This window comes from Brassica napus, chromosome C4, assembly GCF_020379485.1.
Source record: "Brassica napus cultivar Da-Ae chromosome C4, Da-Ae, whole genome shotgun sequence".
Classification (NCBI taxonomy): Eukaryota; Viridiplantae; Streptophyta; class Magnoliopsida; order Brassicales; family Brassicaceae; genus Brassica; species Brassica napus.
In genome coordinates this window covers 30,010,995-30,033,288 of record NC_063447.1, presented here as the reverse complement: position 1 = coordinate 30,033,288, position 22,294 = coordinate 30,010,995, and the positions used below count along the sequence as shown (strand labels likewise).

The 22,294-nt window shown below is 37.9% G+C and overlaps 1 protein-coding gene and 1 long non-coding RNA gene across 2 annotated transcripts; both read right to left on the bottom strand.

Moving 5' to 3' along the window:
• Positions 1–4,334: 4,334 nt before the first annotated feature.
• On the bottom strand, positions 4,335–8,037 carry LOC125585228. Its single transcript, XR_007322171.1, has 2 exons — positions 4,839–8,037; positions 4,335–4,715 (listed from the first exon to the last, which is right to left on the bottom strand). It is a non-coding gene; the product is annotated as an uncharacterized LOC125585228 (long non-coding RNA).
• A 2,407-nt stretch (positions 8,038–10,444) lies between these two features.
• Positions 10,445–11,359, bottom strand: LOC106350798 (acyl-coenzyme A thioesterase 13). The gene is made up of 3 exons (XM_022700862.2): positions 11,014–11,359; positions 10,763–10,909; positions 10,445–10,688 (listed from the first exon to the last, which is right to left on the bottom strand). Exons 1-3 carry the CDS (start codon positions 11,254–11,256, stop codon positions 10,545–10,547), a joined length of 534 nt encoding a protein of 177 aa, XP_022556583.2. The 5' UTR covers positions 11,257–11,359; the 3' UTR covers positions 10,445–10,544.
• Positions 11,360–22,294: the final 10,935 nt, after the last annotated feature.

The following is a 22,294-nucleotide window of genomic DNA, read 5'->3' as shown; positions in this document are numbered from 1 at the left end:
CATGATATTTACTGTTTAGTAGAAAAAAATCTTATGGAAAAAGAAGATAAAAGTTTTTAAAAGTGTTGGGATTGTTAAACCCATGTCCAACTCTATATTATCTGGTTAGTACGATATTGTCCATTTTGGGCCTTAAAGGCAAGCCCGCATGGATTTACGTTTGGTTTCCTTCCCAAAAGGCCTCGTACAATTAGAGTTGGACAGCTCTTTATATATTAGACTCTCTTTGTCTAATTCTCCAATGTGGGACTTAGTTTGTTATATCACATTCTCCCCTTCAAACTAAGGATCACATTCATCTCGTGTCCCACAATTGACTTCCAGGATCTTTTTTGACTTGATATCGGCTACACACACCTCCCAATCCTAACTCGATGGGTCCCGTTCCTACTCGAAGGGTATTTTGGTCTTCTTGCAGATTTCTCGTCAACCGCTCTGATACCAATTGTTGGGATTGTGTGAGCCCATGTCCAACTCTATATTATCCGATTAGTACGATATTGTCCACTTTGGGCCTTAGGCAAGCCCGCATGGTTTTATTTTTGGTTTCCTTCCCAAAAGGCCTCATACTAATTAGAGTTGGACATCTCTTTATATACTAGACACTCCTTGTCTAAACTTTCAATGTGGGATTGGGATTGACATCTCTCATTCTCCCCCTCAAGCTAAGGACCACACACCTTGTGCCCTTTCCTCTAGCGAATCATCTCGGTGCCTTGTCGCATCTTCGACATTCGACACCCTTAGTCGCAAGGTTACTTTGAGTTGCTTTGAGGATGTTCTTCCCACAATTCCAGGATCTTCTGACTAATCTTTGCCGAACCTCCCTTTCCACCTTGAAGGGTCCCATTCCTACTCGAAACGTATTTTGGTCTTCTTGCAGATTTTTTTTGTCAAACCGCTCTGATACCAATTGTTGGGATTGTTAAACCCATGTCCAACTCTATATTATCTGATTAGTACGATATTGTCTACTTTGGGCCTTAGAAGCAAGCCCGCATGGATTTACTTTTGGTTTCCTTTCCAAAAGGCCTCGTACTATTAGAGTTGGACAGCTCTTTATATATTAGACTCTCTTTGTCTAATTCTCCAATGTGGGACTTAGTTTGTTATATCACAAAAAGGTTGGAAACCAATTATTCAATGAAGACAGCGAAATCCAGACAAAATATGGCTGTGTTTCACCAACGAACTACACCAGGTATAGTGGTAAAAGAGTGTCTATTAGGTATAATATTACTCGTAAAGAAAACAAACATGGCTGGGTTTCTATTAAAATGTTAACAATGAAGGTGGAGATGAGTGAAACACAACTATATATAAAATATAAGTGTTTAACACAACTTGATTTTTATGTTAATTAAAAAAAATATTTGCACTATAAACTTTTTTAAAATAATATTCTTTTGTTTTATTTTTGTTTTTAGCTATATTATTATATTTTGAAACAAAAGAGACTAAAAGTTTCCACTCAATGACAGGTAGATGTGAAGTACATACGTAAAGTTGCGAACTCAATATTCCACCATAAAATGTTTGCAATACAGCCCTATTCAAGTGATTCAAATGGCAGAACAAACACACATGTGTATATTTATTATATTACAAAATGAAAGAATAGATTGCCTGAAATGGCACTATACATATGAAATGATATATTTCAGCATCAATTTTCATTTTTAAGCTCATAACTTGGCATATTCCTCCAAGTGATTTTCACCTGAATTACGCCTATAAATTAGCAGATCTTTATTTTGTTGCCTAAGTCAGTGGGTCACTTCATGATTTAAGTTTCCTTTTAGAAATAAAGTTAGGCGAATAGATTATATTAGTAATTTCTGGACGAATCTCGTCACTGATGTTGCATATATATCGAAATGCTATCATTAAAAGAAGTTGACCTAAAAAATCGAACGGGAAAAGTCTATGTCATAATAATAAAATACTAAAAAATTTCCATGAACTTGCGAATCTCTACTCTATCTTGTCTTCTTTCGCATCTCTGTCAGCCACTGCAGTCACATGTACGTTGCGTTACGATGTATCATGACGTCGCGGAGAGAGCTTGACCTTCACGATATAGATTTGGTAAGTTGACCAATATACTGTGGCGGACTCATGATGTTTTTTAACATGGGTCAAAAAATCTAATGGGCTTTGAATCACTAATAAAAATGGTAAAAATGGTAAAAAGAGCTGATCCACCATTAATACACGTGGGTTCGCCTCTGGCAATATATAACCTAACGTGACGTCATGATAGGTCTTATACTAATGAACGGAAATGATTATATACGTACTGGCACACAGATGATCATATTTAACTGAAATATTAGACTATTAGACCTTGATTAATGTACCGTCACTTGGGAAAAATTTCTTAGTGAATATAAGAAACGTCTCTTAGTTTTTAAATAAAAAAATTAAGAAACGTCCCCTAAATAAAAGATATAAGAGACGTTTCTTAATTTTTTTAAGTTAAAAGTTAAGAGACATCTTTTATATTCGCTAAGAGACTCTCCCTACGAGACCAGCATTAATCGTGCTCTTAGGCGCAGCGATTTGATCCCAAAACAGAGGAGAATTACGAACTTTGCTTACACTGTTGGAACTAGTGGTGTGGTGTTCAACTCGGGTATAGGTTCTATTTTTTTTTTTTTTGGAGTTTCAAGAGTGCATTACACCAAGAGCATCTCTAAAAGACAATTTATAACTTCAAATATGAAGTTTTTTGCTCTCCAAAAATAAACTTCAAAACTTCAAATTTGAAGTTTCATATTTTTATTTGCATTTTGGTCCCTACAATTACATATCACATTTATAATTCTTATATATTTTCTCGTTTATCGTATTAATCCTAAAAAAAATAATATCTCATAAAAATTTCAATTTTTTTTATAGATTTGAGTTTTACACATACAATTAAATAAAACTTTAAAATAAGATTTAAAATATTTTAAAACTAGATTTAGACAACAACAATACAAAAAAAACTTAACAACAAAAATCTTTTCAAAAATTACATAAAGACATAACTATTACACAAATTTAAATATTACAACACTATCAGTCATGTAAATTTGATCAGAACCTCCAAAATCTCCAAAATATTGTCCAAATAAATTTTGTGTAACCGAAAATGGTTGTTGTTTTGATGTCTATTTTGTACAATTCTTTTTTATCAGATTGAATGTATTCAGTGAGTTTTAATATCATTGAAAGAAGTTGAGTCTTTTATCAATATTTATTTTTCTCTTTTACTTTCTTGTTCAGATCTAATGTATTTACAAGTTTAAGATCACATGCTTTCAACATTTTTTAGTTTGTGATCTAGAAATTAAAAATAAAGAGAGTCATTTTTTTTTACTTCGAAATACACCAGTTGATCATATATGCATTACGGAAATATTTTTATGGAATTATATGATATTTTTCTTGAAGTTTAATATTAATTATGTTATTTCCATTTAAATTCTTTATTTTAATATAACTTTTTATTAGTTAATTCTGTTGTAATATTTTTATATATGTGCTTAGTTATTTACAAAACTTTTATGAATTTAAATTATTTATGAAAAATATAAAGACCATAAGATAAAATAAAAATAGTTTTGAAGTTAAATTTGAAGTTTTGCTTTTGGAGAAGAACACTTTTAAACTTCAAATATAGTGTTTTAGAAACTTCATAATAGAGTGTCTTTTTGGAGATGCTCTAAAAAAATATTTTGAGTTTATTTTACGACATAAGACACATTACGCATGGATCATACTTTTCACACTTACCTATGCAAAATGAGACAAAAATACCCTCTTCCTAACAAGAAGAAGGTTGACAGCTAGTTGATACGCTAAGATAAAGCGACTAAAATTAACTAATTTAATTATCTATCCAAAAGAGAATTGAAGAAAGAGAATCTATACTAAAGTTACGCAATCATAATTTTGTTTAGTTAGATTTTTTTTGTAATTTTACAACTATTCATTACACCTCTATGTTTTTATTTACTTCTTTTTCAAAGTTTAAAATATAAAAAGAAAATATAATTATTACAATATATCATAAATGTTTTTCCTTTATATTTTGACATCCATTTTCTATATATATTTTTTTTATATATTTTAACATTTATACAAAATACATGCGTGGACATGGATGATAAAAATGTAAATGTGTGGACATGGACGGAACATATGTGGACGGAAAGAACATGGACATGCTCGTGAGACTACGTGGATGAATGTTTGTGGACGGCTATATGTGAACTAATAGGCTTAGACATGAAACAAGTTTCATGTGTACATGAGTTTGGTGGATAAGAGAGTGGAGAACAATGAGTTAAAAAAGTAACATGAAGAGAAAATATTGCATCGTCTAGTATTCCATGTGTACGTAATTTTGTGGACATGTCCTGAATGAATTGTCCATGTGGACTACATTTAGTGGACATGCCTTATACCTATTCCATACTCTAAGCATTACAAGGAAGCGAAATTATTCTGTAAATATGCATAGAAAGCAATTATACCATGGAGGTGATTTTCAAGAGAACCTAGTGGCATGTACTCGTAAACTAATAGCCTCTGAACACTTGTGCGCAAAATCCAATAAGCTTGACAAGATTGGGATGGTTGGTGAGACTTCGTGTCGTGACTTCCACCACAAACTCTCTAATTCCTTGAGCATCATTCCGATCAAGTTCCTTGATTGCAACAACCTATATATCAAACAATCATTTCACAGACTGGATTAAGAAACATCCTTGTATACCTGATTGACTATGTTGATGAGACCCTTGTATACTTTTCCAAAACATCCTTCACCTAGTAAACAATCAGACCTGAAGTTTCACGTAGAAACAGAGAGCTCTTCAAATGAAAAAGTCATTGCTTTATTCCCTGAAACTTCATCTTCAACATTTGAATCCTTTGCATCCAAAGAAAACTGATCCTCATCAGAAGAAGGTACTTCTTTGTTCATATCAACTGCCTTCTAATCAATACAAACGAGATATCGTCTCCATCTCCTATGAGTAACCATCGCTAACAAACGAGTAAAAGCTAAATCGATTCGAAAACGGCTTTTTAAACAATTCAAAAATGAGATTGTCTATCTTTAACAAACGATTCAAGAGGACGAGTAAACGCAATATCATTACGTAACACTAAATCGATTCGAAAACGACTTTTGATGCAATGTAGCCTAAATCAAAACGCTAGATCCTCTGAATTGCTTCAGAATCTCTCAATCGAAAGGATGAAGCAAGAAGGAAAGATTTTTTTGGAGATTCTCACATCGAGCATCTTTCGCCTCTTTTCTGGTAAATTGGATTGAAAATATTCTTTGTAGTTTCATTGGAGGAAGAGGAAGGAGAAAGAGGGAAGACATATTCCAAAGTTACATAAACGCTTCGATTGAGAAAGGAAAAATTGGATGAACAATGTTGTAACATCAACTCCAGAGTTCGTCGTTGAGCTGGAACAGTGGAAGGATGAGTGACCTATAGGGAAGTGATTCGTGATAGCGTGCGAGTGAGACCAAAGCATGCGAAAAGGTCGAGTGGTGATTGCAGGGTCAATAAACAATGATTTCGAGCCTTCAGAAATTAACGGACCGACCGTCGGATGGGATGGGGCCCACGGGCCGAGAGAGCGAGCGAGGGTGGCCCATTAGCCGTGGGCGGTCGGGGCGTTATAAGAAAAGTCGACTTTTTTTTGTGACAACCCACCCCGTGGGAACTACCTGCCCCGTGGGCCCCAGGCTCACAGCGCTGCAGCGCACCGACCCCAACCCCTGCATTATGAGTTCTCTCTAACTCCATAATTAGGTTGTTGGTGAGCCTCGAACCCAGGACCTCACCTTTAACAACATTCCCACTGGACAAGCTGTCACCAATTGATGGCCCGATCCCTCGGCGTCCGACTGGGGTTATCGAAAGGGCGTTATGGACATGTGTCTACTCATTTAGACAACCATGTGTGTCCCGTTACTGGTCCCAAGAGTCAACGGACGCATAACCTTCTTTGAAATACCGTCACACCCACATCCATATACTTCTACTTACAGTCCTGCGCACAGGGAAATGGAAAGGGAGGGATGAGCAACAAGTTACTCAGTGAAGTGACTCTAGACCAGCCTGCCCGCATGACACTCTATACTACTCTATGCGGGAACTAGGGCTGACTAGCCACTACAATCAGTTGATGCATCTTAACATTTCATATCATCATCATTTGTTTCCACACATTCAATTCTCTATATTTCTAACAACCTAGCGATCAATCAGTACAATGATCTCACTCATTGTCACACACGTCAAACCATAGACTTAACCGACTCGACATACCAGACCGACTCAATCTTATGACACCTTTAACACCCAGATACCCGACCATGAACTAAGGACTCTACAATGCACGTTTTTATATCCCGCCTCTCGCGGCTGGCTCATCTTTTCTCTTTTCTCTGGGGGTAGCTCTCGCTAGACTTCTACCCCATATTCTTGGGGATTCCACCACAGCTCCTATGGATGCCTAGCGTAGAACTACTACCCCACGTACTCCCTCTAGACTCTATATGATTTCCCAACCCATGCTTAACCTTAACGTTATTCACTTATACATTCACTTATCCTTTCACATCCTTATTCACTTTCACTTATACATTCTCATTCTCATTCACTTTCTTTTACACTTAGACTCGTAATTGAACTCATTCACTAGACGCCACCCGTTATCGGTGTCACACACAATACACATCACACTCAGGTTTCACTTACAGTATCAATAACAATCAGTAGTCATCTATCATCTTAACATTTACTTCTTTCTAGCATCCTAGCTTTAATCACAAACCACTCATAGGACTACACATCCAAACATACAAGTATCAATTACCAATCAATCATCACCACAACAACACAAGACAGTTCATTAAGTCCCATTTAACAGTATGAGGGTTCTTATGCATCATGATACATTCATCTATCAACCTAGTAATAACCATGTTCTATCATCCTAACTCTCAAACAGGGTCTAATCAAACCTAACTCCAACATAAAGGAGTATACAGTACATGGAACAAGATGGGTTCAAGACACTCCACCTTAGCCTAGATCTGGATCTGGAACAAGGATAAGAGAAGGTTGAGACCCGGTCACCACCACCACCACACGGCGCCGGCGAGGAGAGAGAGAGTGCGACGATGAGGAGAGAGCGACGGCGCGGAGGAGAGAGAGAGAAGAGAGAGAGAGCTCGACGGCTAGGGTTTTCGGTCTCCGGGAATTCTCTGCAGAGCTTCGCTTCAGTTTCTGAATGAGGCAAAAGGAGGGCTGCATCTCTTTTTATAGGAAAAGGGGGAAGGGAAACCCTAGGTCTTTGCCAAATGGGCCGTAGAGAAGCCCATTTTCTTAGAGAAAATTTTGGGCTAGGAACCGGGCCGTTACAAATGTGGTGGATCATTGTTCGGTTGTTTGGGTCTTAGCTCGTGTAGTGTGCTCACCGACATTTTAGGAGAGAGATATTCAGAAAACTGAAACCATAACCAAGCTTTTAGAGTTAAAAGGGTAGTAGAGACTTTACGCAACTAAAAAGTGTTTCTTAGACCATCTCCAATGTGTTTTGTTATTTTCACCTCTAAAACAGAAAAATTCTATAATAGAGGTGGGATATGGTTCAATGAATTCCTCTAAAATAACAATCTCTAAAATAACAATCTCTAAATGTAGAGTAAAAGATAGAGGAATGCTATTTCTTCCTCTATAAATAGAGAAAAAATATAGATCTCTATTATACAGGAAGAAATAGAGGTGGACTGGAGCAATTTTACCTTTAAAGGCTATTATAGAAGTGAAAATAGCAATATGTTACATATGCTCTTATATGGTAAATGCCTCGAGGTGTAATTGAAATCTTGAAATGTGTCTGTGAGCTTAATTTTTTCTTAAAATTATAGCTACATTGGTTTAGTTAGGTACTAAAAAATCCTAAATATATTGATTATTTAAAATATTTTATGAGTTTTGGTTTCTATATTAAAAATCAAATTTATTAGAATATGAGATATTTTCAGTACTATATATTTTAAATATATTTTTTTATTTTACTTAATTATTATAAAAACAATTAGTAGAAATATAAAGTTAATTATGATAATTTCATAAAAAAGTTAGTAATATCATAATATTATTACATAAGTAAATTTTACCAAAAATATCTGTCAATAAAAATGATATTTTATTTAATTTGGTGAAAAATATAAAAACTATAACTTAAAATAAAATATCAAATTATTAAACTAAACATTTTAAATATCAAAATCATGTCAATAAAATAAAATAAATATGTATATAGATGATCAATTGTATTATATAATTTACCTATGACTATACTACTATATTTTAATCAACCATATCTATATACTACGGTTTTAGTAATAACATTCATTCGATTTATTTGGTATTATCAATTTTAAACTACATTTTCTCTATTTTAGTTTGCTTCGGCTTTAATTGGTTTAGTTTTACCGGATTAAACACATGTATTTAAAATCATATTTTATGAATCTAATGAGTTCAGTAAAAAATGAATAAATGTGAAAAGTAATCTATACTATTATTTGAAAGTGTTTTTTTCTTTCTCTAAGAGCTCTCATGTTAAAAATTAGATTGGTTAAATTTATTGTTACAATTAATGAATAATTATGTTTGTTTATCAGATTTGGTAACTAATTACAGATTAATATAATAAAAATTTGGAAAAAGTAAAAACATATAAAAAAGATAATTCCTGTATATATATTTTGTTGTTATTCGAAAAAATTCAATCATTAATTTCTTTTTTAAAAACAAAAGATGCATAATTAAAAATAATCAAATAAAAATAATATTTTGTATAATTAAAAAGATATTATTCCGCATGAAATTACTATAATTATTTAAATCTATAGAAAATAGATAAATATTACAAATCATGTTTAAATAATTACAGAACATTTTCCATATTATTTAGGCTAAATGTTAAAATTTCTGCCAAATAATTATAGAATATTTCTTATATAGTTTTTTGTATAAATATAAAGATTGCATTCAAATAATAATAGAATATTTCTCAGTTAATTATATTTTTATATAATTGAAAGACTGAGTTTAAACAATATTAGAATATTTTACATATAACTATGAGATATTTCTAAAATAATTACAAAATATTTTAATAATAACTATGAAATATTGCTCTTAATAATTGGAATATTTATATTTATAAATACTTTTTCACAAAATTATTTATTGCTGATCGAATAACTTATGACTTTATATATACACCAAATATATTCATTACTAACACACAAAAAAAAAAGCAAATACAAAAGCTTCCAACAAAAATCTATTGTAGTCGTCTTTTTCTTTAAATGTTTGGAGAGTAGCTAGCTATATAATTTCATAGATTATGTTTTCGGGTTTTACGAAACAGTCTCAGACATGGTTGTATTTTGTGATTTAAGGAAATAGTTGACTCTTTACTCGTGTATTATATTTCGTTTCCCATCTATTTGTACTACGACCTTCATTTCGTGATAGCATGGTTTTCACGACATTAATTTCGTGATAGCATGGTCTTCAATACATGAAGCGAGATCAAGGTATGAAGTATCTATAACCTACGATCATGATGTACACAGTACATGTAATTTGTGTATATACGTGGAAAGTTGTTTCATGTTGCCGTGATCTCGTTGACCTAAAATGAAGGATGTTGTAAGAGTCTTAACCTAAGAAATGGAAGGGTTTTATCTTCTGTACGTAAGATATTAAAATGGGCACTTGTTGGTATTTTACTTGATGTCTGCTTATATCAAAATGTGTACTACTGTGCTTAAGTTCGTTTGTGTCTCTCCTCAATGAGTTTTGGTTGATTGAAGGACCAAAAGGGCTAAGTTAAAACTTAGTATCTGTATGAATCATCAGCAGAACCCAAAAACTTCTTATAAAAAAAAAAAGAAAGCAACTCCAAACGTAAGAATATGTTTGCTGGTTTCCAAAATCGACATTCAAGGTCACAGGTTCTTGATTTGTTCAGACTTCAGAACAACAGAGCTGCATAGTAACTGTTGTAGCAGAGCACAGATCAATGCTCTCAAGTCATCGGTACGAAACTTAGGCCACATGAAATGAGGAAATGAGGAACGGTACAGTGTCACACTTCTATTTAACCGGTGGCAGATCACACAACTAAAACCGATTTGTTTTGTTTTTGATGTCTTCAACCTAATTGGAGTTCGATCCCTTCCCTCGAGCAGAAATGGCATTGAATCCAGATACATTTAAAACCACTGAACTTACTACTACTAAGATAATTCAAAGATCTGAACATGTCATACTCTAGTCAATGTGGATGGATGCAATTACATCTTAGTGGGAAATGTAGAGAGTTACCTGAAGTGATTGAAGACAGAGAAAAACAGTAATGTTCATTACATATCACGTAATCTGTATACATAACAGAATCTTGTCTTATTAAACATAATAATAAAGAATTGAGTCAAAAGCTTAAAGCTTGGAGATAATAGATTGGTAAAAAGTAGCACGAGCTAGGTAAGTGACTTTCATGGTGTCCTTCATCTTGAACTCAACATTCACCACCGTCAGGTTCCTCCCACTCCTCACCACTGATCCTTCAACCACCAATTCACTCTGCAAAATCTCACACATCAATAAGCCTTTTTCTCTAAACATAGTCTGCATAAGAGAGAGAGAGGGGCGCTTACCGTAACTGGAGCAGCAGAGAGATAAGACATACTCAATTCACCGAGGAACAGCTGTTTCTCTTCGGAAACGAATGTTCTCGCGCAAGCCATTGATAACCTCTCTGCAATAGACGCCACTGCTCCTCCATGTAACCCATTAAAGTAATTCTATCCACACACACACAAGAAAGAAAAAGCTAGATTTGGATTAAAGATCGAAACTTTAGGAGACCCATTTGATTAGAACGAAGAAAGGAAGAAGCTTTTTTTACGGTAAGGCCAGGCGTGACGACGACGGAGCACGTGATGCGGCCACGTGCGACGGAGAGAGCTCTGATGTTGTTTTGGAACAAAACGGAGAAAGAGTCGAAGGAGGCGAAATCGTCGAGGGAGGAGTCTGGGCAAGTGAACGATTTGAGGAAGTTTTCGGCCAGGGATACGTTGTTGGGATCGATTTCTTTGGATATTGTTGTCTCGGAAGAGATCGGAGAAGGAGAAGGAGAAGAAGAAGACATTGTTGTTTGTTTGTTTGGTTTCTGTGGTTGGCTCTCTCTCTCTCTCTCTCTCTCTCTCCAAGTTTCGTGGAGTTTTCCCCCAATTTGATTTTAACCTAGTTCTTATTCAAATCGAATTTGTTACAGAGTGTTGACTTTTTCTTTCCTAATTTTTAAAAACGTTTTCTATTTATGGAAAGTATAAAATTAGTGTTGAAAATTATAGTGGGAAAGCTTGGCCTGGGTGGGCTTTTTATAAAATTAAAAGATATATATCCTATTTCGTTGAGACCAAACTAACTAACTCTCATTTTTAATCCGCCAAACAAACTGATTTATAGTACAACACTGATTTATTGTTATATAATATATGAATATTACAATATTTACAATTTTAAAATCAAGAATTATAGTTAATTCTTTTAAATATTTATTTCTAGAGATTAATCTTTACCAAATTGATTATTTTTTTATAAATTATAAAAATTATTATATTGACAACCGATAATTTTTAATGTTTTTGTTTATACTATTTTAAACCGTTTCATGAAAATACATGGAAATTTTATTTACATCATAAGTTTCATAATTTATATGAATCGTTTTTTTTACTCAAACTCTATATACAGTATCGGCTCGGAGGGAAAGCCATAAAATCATGTGCTTTTGGTTTTGTTTACCATAACTAAATTTTCAGCCATTTTTGAAAAAAAATCTCTTATATCTCGGTTAGTTAATAACTTACAAATATTCTGAATGGTTACAGGTTCAATCCTCTCGAGTCATTTTCACTACATTTTGTTACCTTTAAATTTTTTGAGCTTCCGGCCCAAAATATTTCAGCCTCCCTATATTATCTTCATCTACAATTATTATTGATTTTTTGGTGAAATTGATGAAGTTTCAGAGGAAACAAAAAATGAGTGTTGTTTAAGAGATCTTGGTTAAATTATAGAAGCATGGAGGTTCTGTTCTCATATCATGAACGTGAATTACAAGTTTACAACTATGACTTCATAATCAGGGCCGGCTCAACACTGTTAGGGGCTTAGGGCAAAATTTTTATTTTTTTACCCTCTAAAATTTATATAAAGATAATGTTGAGATGAGATCAATATATGGAAAGAGAAAGACATGAGGAGTTGAGTATGATGAAGAGGCCGTACATGGCGTAGTAATACTAGTTACTCGAGTAACTTCCAAAGGTTAAGCCAAAGTTACCCTAGTTATCTTAGTATACTAGTTACCCGGGTAACTTTGGATGAATAAGAGAAGCCCTATTCCCTTTGCTAAGGCATCAGACTGTTGCAAGGGACAGGCTGGAGAAGAGCTGGATAAAGCAAAATGAGCTTTATGCACAAGGAATAAGCTCATTGGATGGTTTGAATTAAATCAAACCTTATCTCTTGTAATAGTGTCTCTTTATGAAACTCTCATCCTAGTGTTGCATCCTCATATATATTGTAAACTCTGATCAGATTAATAATTAAGAATTTTGAGATTATCTCTCTAGACTCTCTCTCTTGTTCATGATGATTCTTAAATACTCTTAAACATGATTACTACCTAATCTCTCTACAAATCTCCCATTAATCTTCTTTAATTTACCTTTAATCTCTCAATACCTACTCTATTCTCTAAAATCATATGGTATCAGAGCCAGGTTGGCTTTGGTATTGAGAAACCTCGTTCCATTTCTTTCTTTCTCTAGCTCTTGTGTTCTTGTGTTCTTGCTTTTGTGTTCTTGAGTGTTCCGTGAAGCTGTGTGATAAAGTTGAATCCTGTGGTGTTGTGCTTTGAGTTCGTGTGTTCTTGAAGTCTGGTACTGTGTGTTCTTCAACTCAGTTGCAAGTTTGAAGCTGGAGGGAAACAACTTCAGCAAGCTAGTTACTGTCCTGGTTGCGTGGAAAGGTGGTTCAATTTACCTCTTGTGGTCTCAATTGGTGAAGACTGCTGTTGGAAGGCTAGGGCTGTGGAGCCACATCACTGATGATGGTCCGAAGCCAGTGGCCAAAGAATCTGAAGAAGGTGAAGAGGAAAAGACTCTCACCAAAGCTGAAGCAAAGAAGTGGGTGCAAGAAGACTTGATGGTGCTTTCCGTGCTGCAAGGATCTCTTGATATCCCTCTTCTTGAAGCTTACAGCTACTGTGAGACTCCCAAACACTTGTGGGAGACCCTCTTAAAGACGTTTGGAAATGTCTCCAACATCAGCCGTGTGTTTGAGCTGAAGAGAGCCATTAACTCCATGAAGCAAGATGGAGGAGAGCTCACCAAACACATGGGAAAGTTTGGATCATTATGGTCTGAACTTGAAAGTCTAAGACCTAACACCACTGATCAAGCAACTCTTATGGAAAGAAGAGAACAAGATCAAGTGTTTGGGTTGTTGATGACATTGGATCCTTGCTACAAGGATGTCATCAAACACATCTTGAGATCGCCTAACCTACCATCCATGGAGGAAGTATGCGCGCAACTTCCAAAGGAAGAGGGATCTCTTGGCCAGTTTGGAGGCAAGGGTGAGCTCACTATGGCTCATCAAGCTTAAGAAATGCAAGCAAACAAGGCTGCATACAGAGGCTCAGGAAGGAAGTATGAAAAGTATGAGGGAAGCTGTGAGCATTGCAAGCGGACCGGTCACAAGAAGAGTGAGTGTTGGACCCTACATCCTCACCTCAGGCCACGCGGGTTCAACAGGGATAGGGAAGCAAAGGCTCAACTTTCTGCTGAAGCAAATGGTGCTGGTTCATCCGGAGCTAGCTCAGGCGCTAAGGTGGGTGAAAGTGAAGGTAGAGCCTTGGCATCTCATCAACTAATTGGAAAGGGTATGGATCAGGAGGTATTCAAGAGAGCTGACCTTGAAGCCTTCTTCAAAGCTCTTAAGGAGTATGGTAACACTCTCGGAAACACCCTTGGATACTCATATGCTGCTCATACATTGCCTAGTACTACTGATAAGTTACTAGACATTTTTAAAAGCTCTTACACTGCTGCTAGTAATCCTAGTAATACTGATAAGTTACTAGATATGTTTAAAAGCGCTTACGCTGCTACTAGTGAGCCGAGTATAACTAGTAAGATGTTAGGATTACTAGGAAACCTGATAAAACAAAATGAACCATCAAGGACTGAGATTACTAGAAACATGCATAAACCTTTGATCATTGATTCTGGTGCATCTTATCATATGATTAGTGATAATAACCTGATTAAAGACATATAACCGGCTCATGGACATGTTATGATTGCTAATGGAGATAGAATTCCTATTAGAGGAATAGATAAACTGAAACTGTTTAATAAAGACTCTTAAGCATTTTTCATGCCTGAGTTTACTTCTAATATTTTATCTGTCAAAAGATGCACCACTGATCTTCAATGCAATGTTATCTTTAGTCCTGATGATGTTAAGTTTCAGGATATTAAGAGCAGTAAGTTGATTGGGCAAGGAGCAACCAAATGAGACCTTTATATGCTTGAAGATCTTAGTCTCATCTCTAGTTCTTGCTTCTCATTTAGTTATGTTTCTTCCTTAAGTAAAGATGCATTGTGGCATGCTAGACTTGGACATCCACATGTTAGGGCTTCAAGCATTATGTTATCAGGTGTCATGTTTAAAAATAATGATTGTGAGGCATGTATTTTGGGCAAACATTGTAGGACTGTGTTTCAAAGATCATCCACTATTTATGAGAATTGCTTTGATTTGATTCACTCTGATGTTTGGACTGCACCTTGTTTATCTAGGGATGATTATAAGTATTATGTCACATTCATTGATGAAAAATCCAAATACACCTGGTTAACACTCATTAAAACAAAAGATAGGGTTCTTGATGCATTTAAAAAATTTCAAAGCTATGTTACTAGCCATTATCATGCCAAGATTAAGATTTTCAGGTCAGATAATGGTGGGGAATACATAGGCCACGCATTCAAAGATCACCTAGCTCAACATGGGATTCTACATCAGACTAGATGTCCTTACACTCCACAACAGAATGAAGTTGCTAAAAGGAAGAACAAACACCTCATGGAAGTGGCTCATTCAATGATGTTCCACAAGAGTGTCCCTAAGAGATTTTGGAGTGATGTTGTGATGACTGCTTGCTATCTGATCAACAGGATACCAACCAGAATCCTAGAGGATCAGTCTCCATTTGAGGTACTCAACAAGGGTCGACCAGTTCTGGATCACTTGAGGACATTTGGGTGTGTATACTATTTACTGGTGCCATGAGAGATGAGAAACAAACTTGAAGCAAAGAGCACCAAGGCTATGCTTATTGGATATTCCGCATCTCAAAAGGGATACAAGTGCTTTGATCCCACTGCTAGAAGAGTCTTGGTGTCTAGGGATGTGAAGTTCATGGAAGATAAAGGGTATTATAAAGAGAAGAATTGGGAGGAGCTTGAAGAGCTTTCTCAACCATCAGATAGAGTTGCTAGTTTGAGAAACATACTAGACGAACTCGGTATTGGCGTGTCCCAGGATCAGAGCAGGCGTGAAGAGCCTACTCAAGTGGCAGCTGAAGAACCAGCCCACTTTGAACATGAGGGGGGAAGTGAATCTGAAGCTGAAGGGTTAAAAGATCAAGGCTCAGAAGAAGCTGGAGGTCTAGAAGATCAAGGCTCAGATTCTCCTGTCCAAAGTGGAGATGAATTAGTAAGAGAAGTTCAGAATGAAGGTCAAGAAGCTGGAGAAGAAATCCAGATACAAGAAGAAGCCGTTGAGGAACAAGTAGAAGTTCCTTTGAGAAGAAGCACACGGGTAAGGAGGGATACTTCCGAGTGGGCAAACACGAGAAACTGGGTAAACACGAGAGTGTACTACAATGCCCAGGTTGTGGAGCATCCTTCCCAAGCTGTGTGCTCATTTGCTGAGTTTCCGGAAGAGCACTACTCCTTTATGGTAAGCTTAGATGAAATCTATGTGCCAAGAAGCTATGAAGAAGCAATGATGATTCAAGAGTGGAGGGATTCAGTCAATGATGAGGCTGATGCCATGATTAGAAATGATACATGGTATGAGAGTGAGTTGCCTAAGGGGAAGAGAGCTGTATCATCCAAGTGGATCTTCACCATCAAGTATTTACCTAATGAGAAGATTGATAGGCGCAAGACAAGGCTGGTAGCAAGAGGTTTCACACAAACCTATGGAGATGATTATATTGATACTTTTGCACCTGTTGCAAAGCTCCATACCATTAGGATTGTACTATCAGTTGCAACCAACCTTGGGTGGGATCTTTGGCAAATGGATGTGAAGAATGCTTTCCTCCAAGGAGAGCTAGAAGATGAAGTCTATATGCTACCACCTCCGGGTCTTGAAGGAATGGTGAAGCCAGGAAATGTTCTTAGACTGAAGAAAGCCATCTATGAATTGAAACAATCACCTAGAGCATGGTACAATAAGCTAAGCACAACACTGAATGGTAGAGGCTTCAGGAAGTCCGAGCTTGATCACACCCTCTTTACCCTCAATACTCCCTCAGGCATCATTGTTTTGCTTGTGTATGTGGATGACATCATCATAACATGCAGTGATAAGGAAGGAATCCGAGCCACCAAGGAGTTTTTGAAATCAGTATTTGATATAAAGGATTTGGGAGAGACGAAGTACTTTCTTGGGATTGAGCTGTGCAGATCCAAGGAAGGGTTATTCTTCTCTCGAAGGAAGTATGCATTGGATCTCTTGAAGGATGCTGGTGCGTATGGAGGAAGAACAGCCAAGATGCCCATGGAAGATGGGTACAAGGTTCCACGTGAGGGGGAGATTGAAGACATCAAGCTGTTCTATGATCCAAAGTTGTATAGGAAGCTTGTGGGGAAGCTGATATACTTGACTATCACCAGGCCAGACATATGCTTTGCTGTTAACCAAGTAAGCCAGCATATGCAAGCTCCACGAGAGCATCACTGGCGCATGGTGGAGAGAGTTCTCATGTACCTAAATGGAACTCAAGGGCTTGGTATATGGATGTGTGTCAATAAGAGCACTGAAGTTGTGGGTTATTGTGATGTTGATTGGGCTGGAGATAGAGCAGATAGAAGGTCTACAACAGGCTATTGGACTTTCATTGGTGGAAACATGGTTACTTGGAAGAGTAAGAAGCATAAGGTTGTATCATGCTCTAGTGCTGAAGCTGAGTATAAAGCTATGCTAAAGCTTACCAACGAGTTGGTATGGATCAAAGGGATTCTTAGGCACTTGGAGATTGACCAAGCAACACCAATGACTATGCATTGTGACAATCAGGCGGCTATTCACATTGCTACAAACTCAGTGTTTCATGAGAGGACAAAGCACATTGAAGTAGACTGCCACAAGGTGAGGCAGATGATAGTCTTGGGAGTGATCTTGCCATGTTATACAAGAAGTGAAGATCAGTTGGCAGATGTGTTCACCAAGGCAGCAAGACAAAAGACTATGGAGTCCATTCACATCAGATTGGGACTCATAGATCTTGGGAAGAGAATGAGTTGATCCCCTAAGTCATGAGGTCTTTATTCTTTTTCCCTCATCAAGGTTTTGTCCCAATGAATTTTCCTTGGTGAGGTTTTTAATGAGGAATGTCTCATGGCTATCCAAGCTTAGACTTTCACAAAGCTAAGCTTGAGGGAGAGTGTTGAGATGAGATCAATATATGGGAAAAGAAAGACATGAGGAGTTGAGTATGATGAAGAGGCCCTACATGGCATAGTAATACTAGTTACCCGGGTAACTTTGGATGAAGAAGAGAAGCCCTATTCCCTTTGCTAAGGCATCAGACCGTTGCAAGGGAAGAGTAGGCGCGTGTGACAGGATGAAGAAGAGCTGGATAAAGCAAAATGAGCTTTATGCACAAGGAAGAAGCTCATTGGATGGTTTGAATTAAATCAAACCTTATCTCTTGTAATAGTGCCTCTTTATGAAACCCTCATCCTAGTGTTGCCTCCTCATATATATTGTAAACTCTGATCAGATTAATAATTAAGAAGTTTGAGATTATCTCTTTAGACTCTCTCTCTTGTTCATGATGATTCTTAAATAATCTTAAGCATGATTACTATCTAATCTCTCTACAAATCTCCCATTAATCTTCTCTAATCTACCTTTAATCTCTCAATACCTACTCTATTCTCTAAAATCATAGATAATGTTTAAAATATTTTTAAAATTTAATCAGTAATATTTTGTATATTTTGTATATTTTGTAATGAAAATAAAACTATATTCATATCAAATAGTTTTGGACCCTTTTCAATTTTATTTATTATATTTATAATTTTTATTAAAAAATTGGACTTCTTGATTATTATTATTATACGGAGGAACACGAGCTCGAATCCGGGGTGGTCGCACTTGTCACACGGGAGCACGCGTAATCGAACAGATTCATATGTTGGTTCGAATGTCAATTCTAACATACCGGGTTTGAGAATTTGTCTGGTTTTGTTTTGGACCATTTAACTCTTATCTTGTTAGGAACATCAACTTCTGAGTTACGTGGCTTCATTGGATACGTTTTGTTGTTTGAAAATAGAAATTCGAATAATTGAAACTGCTTGTCCGAAATCCAGAAAGAAAGAAAAAGGTTCAACAATGACAGAGGAAACACCAAGGCATGTCTCAAATCATCAACCCTTAGCTCTTGATCTAACCTGTAATCTTAGTGGGTTTTGTTTCTGTTGTTTTGCAGATATGCTGTAGTTACTGGAGCAAACAAGGGAATTGGCTTTGAGATCTGCAGACAATTAGCAAACAGTGGGGTTAGAGTTGTTTTAACCTCTAGAGATGAGAAGAGAGGACTTGAAGCTGTTGAGACTTTGAGACGAGAGACTGGAGTTTCTGAGCAAACCCTTGTCTTTCATCAGCTTGATGTCACTGATCCTGCTAGTATCACATCTCTCGCCCAGTTTGTTAAAGCCCAATTTGGAAAACTCGATATCTTGGTATGCTTATCAGTTTGATCTGCTCTTATTAGACTTGTGATTAACAATTGTAGTAACGTTTAATCTTGAAAATTGAAGAATGGAAGATATAGTGTAGCCGGTTAGGTTTGTCTAGTCACTATGAACTGTACAATTTTTAGCAATGTTCTAAAATTTGGTATAAACAGCTTCTAGATGTCCGCTTAGGCGGCAAATCAGATATAAATGAAAACTATTTTATTAAAAATGAATTTTCTAAAAATCGGTTTAGTCTCTACACTAGCCTCCTATAAAGCGTCTAGCAATTTCTTAAACATTGCTTTTTAGTATAATGTTGAGTGATCTTTTGATTGCTTTTATAGATCAATAACGCAGGGGTGAGTGGTGTGATCATTGATATTGATGCTATAAGAGCTGGAAAAGAGAAAGTAAGTATATACTTATGTTCAGGATGTAAATCCTTTTCAAGTCTATTGATACTTTCTTGTTGATTCCACGTTGTAGAGGGTGGATTCGACATCCCTCGAGGCCCGAAGAACAGACGGCCTAGCCCACTCAAAACGAAACGGTGTCTCGGCTCGACGGCTCGAAACGCGCGTCTAAGCGTCCTCGACTCAACAGCTACTCGAGACAATATGGGCTTCTCGGCCCAACGAGTTAAAAGCCCACGGAGACGACGCAAACTAGGTCATGGGAGAGTACGAGGTCAACTATATAAAGGGAAGGGAACGCAACGAGAAAGGGATCCGAAATCACTGATACTCACTGGGCGGCTAGATTAGGGTTTTACCTTTGTTGTCTCGCCTTGTTGTATCTCTCCGGCAAAGCCTTCGAGGCTTCGGCACCTTTCAGTTCACATATTTCCTTTCCTTGTAACCGACGAAACACTCTTCCGATCTATAATAAGACGTCTTTGCTTAAACCCACATCTAAAATCGAACGTTCTCTCGTTCCGTACCGTTTCCCGATCAAACAGTTGGCGCCCACCGTGGGGCCTCTAGCAAAGTAACGTCGACAAGATGGCGACGAGTAACGACGGATCTTCCTCTGGAGAAGATCGTGAAGCCATAGAAGTAACGCCGGCGTCCTTCCCTGCGACTCCGACACCACTTCAACCTGGTTCAATAGAAACTATCATGGCGCGCCTTACGCAGCAAGACGCAGCCCAGAAAGCGGCGAACGAACAAATCACAGCGCTTGCAAAGATCTTAGCCCCCCTCGCTGCGAACGTAGAAGCTTCGACGGCACAGTACCGAAGACATCTGTTTAACACAGAAAGGGCAACTGATGCAGCACCAATGCAGACCGCAAACCAAGATGTCGCCAACGGTGACGCGGCCCAAACCCCCGTCAGCCTCGATGCGCAGACGATAAACGAACTCGCTGCGCTGAAACAGTCGGTGCTGGATATAAGCTCCAAGATCCATCATCTCACTACGTCCGCCCCTCAGATCGAGCGGGTCCTAGCAGAATCTCTCCGGACACCATTCACCGAAAAGATAGCGACGGTCCGCCTCCAAAAGATGGAAAAGCTTCGCCTTCCAACCTTCGACGGTATCTCCGACCTTTCTGCCCACGTCACATCCTTCAATATCGCGATGCGACGCGCGAACCTCTCTGATGAGGAAAAAGACGCAGGATTTTGTCAACTCTTCGTCGAAACCCTAGAAGGTATCGCTCTCAACTGGTTCACTGGTCTTCAGGAGAACTCTGTTGATAGTTTTCACGATCTCTCGACGGCTTTCCTCAAAAACTACATCATGTTCACTTGACAAGAAGCCACCGCCACGGATCTTTGGAATCTCAACCACACGAATGGACAGAGCTTGAGAGATTTTATGGAGAAGTTCAAATCCATTGTCTCGAAAGTAGACGTGCCAGATCATATAGCCGTGGAGTCTTTAATGAACACCCTCCACATTAAGTCACCATTTCGGGCCGACCTTTACCGACACCCGACGAGATCCGTACCAGACGCCATCGCACGATCCAATAACTTCATCCGAATGGAGGAAGATACTAGGGCCAAAGAAGATACTAGGGCCAAGGCGGCCAAAGAAGCTGCAGGGAAACAAACTCCCGCCCGGACGAACGACGCTCATCAAGAACCGCGCCAACATTCCACGAGTGGCAAGCCTAACCAGAGGAAGGGCTACATGAATGCTATAGACGACGCTGAACCATCGGGCTCCGCCGCGATGGCGCGAGAGAAGGGGTGGAATCATTGGGATCGAGATACCAGCCAGCCAAGGTCTAGCTCCCCTGAACCAGCAAACTCGAACGCCGTCGAGCCAAGTAAGTGGTGTTCCTATCATGAGGTCAAGTCACATGATACGAAGGATTGCAAAGTCTTATACGGACACTTCCTCAAATCCATCGAAAGCGGGAAAATCGAGATTGAGTCTCCGCAGAAGCCGAAAAACAACAAGAGTTAGAGCAAAAACAAAGAGAAGAAGGTCCAGAAGTCTCAAACAAAAGCCCCTCAGAGAGAAGAGCAAACTAATCCAGAGAAAGCTACGGTAAACAACCTCAACCTCGAAGGCGAATCAACTGATGAAGAACCACCTAAGAACCAGCGACGGGTGGAAGTAATACTCCCCCGACAGGTTGATTCCTCGGATGACGAAATTCCGCCGGTACCAACGGACTTGCGCGAGAAATTGGGCAGAAAAACGGAGTCCAAGGATCTACGTACACTTCTGAAGCGGAAGGCCGAAATGGTACAAAAGAACGAGGCAGATCTCAGGACGTCCCTCGACGAGTCTAAAGCAAGAAAGACTACCCACGACGGAGTTGCCCTACACCTTCAACCTCAGCCCGCAGATTTACGTGAGCAGATCAATTCCAAAGCCGAAGACTTGCGCGCCAAGCTTGGTCTGTCCAAGCAACGTAATTTGCGACCGTGCTTCGAAGCGAAACGACAAGCGCAACGGGAGTTGATGAAGGTTACGAACACCCCGCACCTCAACGTCATAATGGGTGGTTCACCCCCTTGCGGGGACTCGGTAAGAGCAGTTAAAGATTACAGGCGACAAGCCATAACCGCCCAAAAGTGGCCTTCGCAAGTCGAAGCAGACCACCAAATCTCTTTCTCGGCGGCCGACACTCACGGCATCAGCATGCCGCATAATGACCCACTCCTAA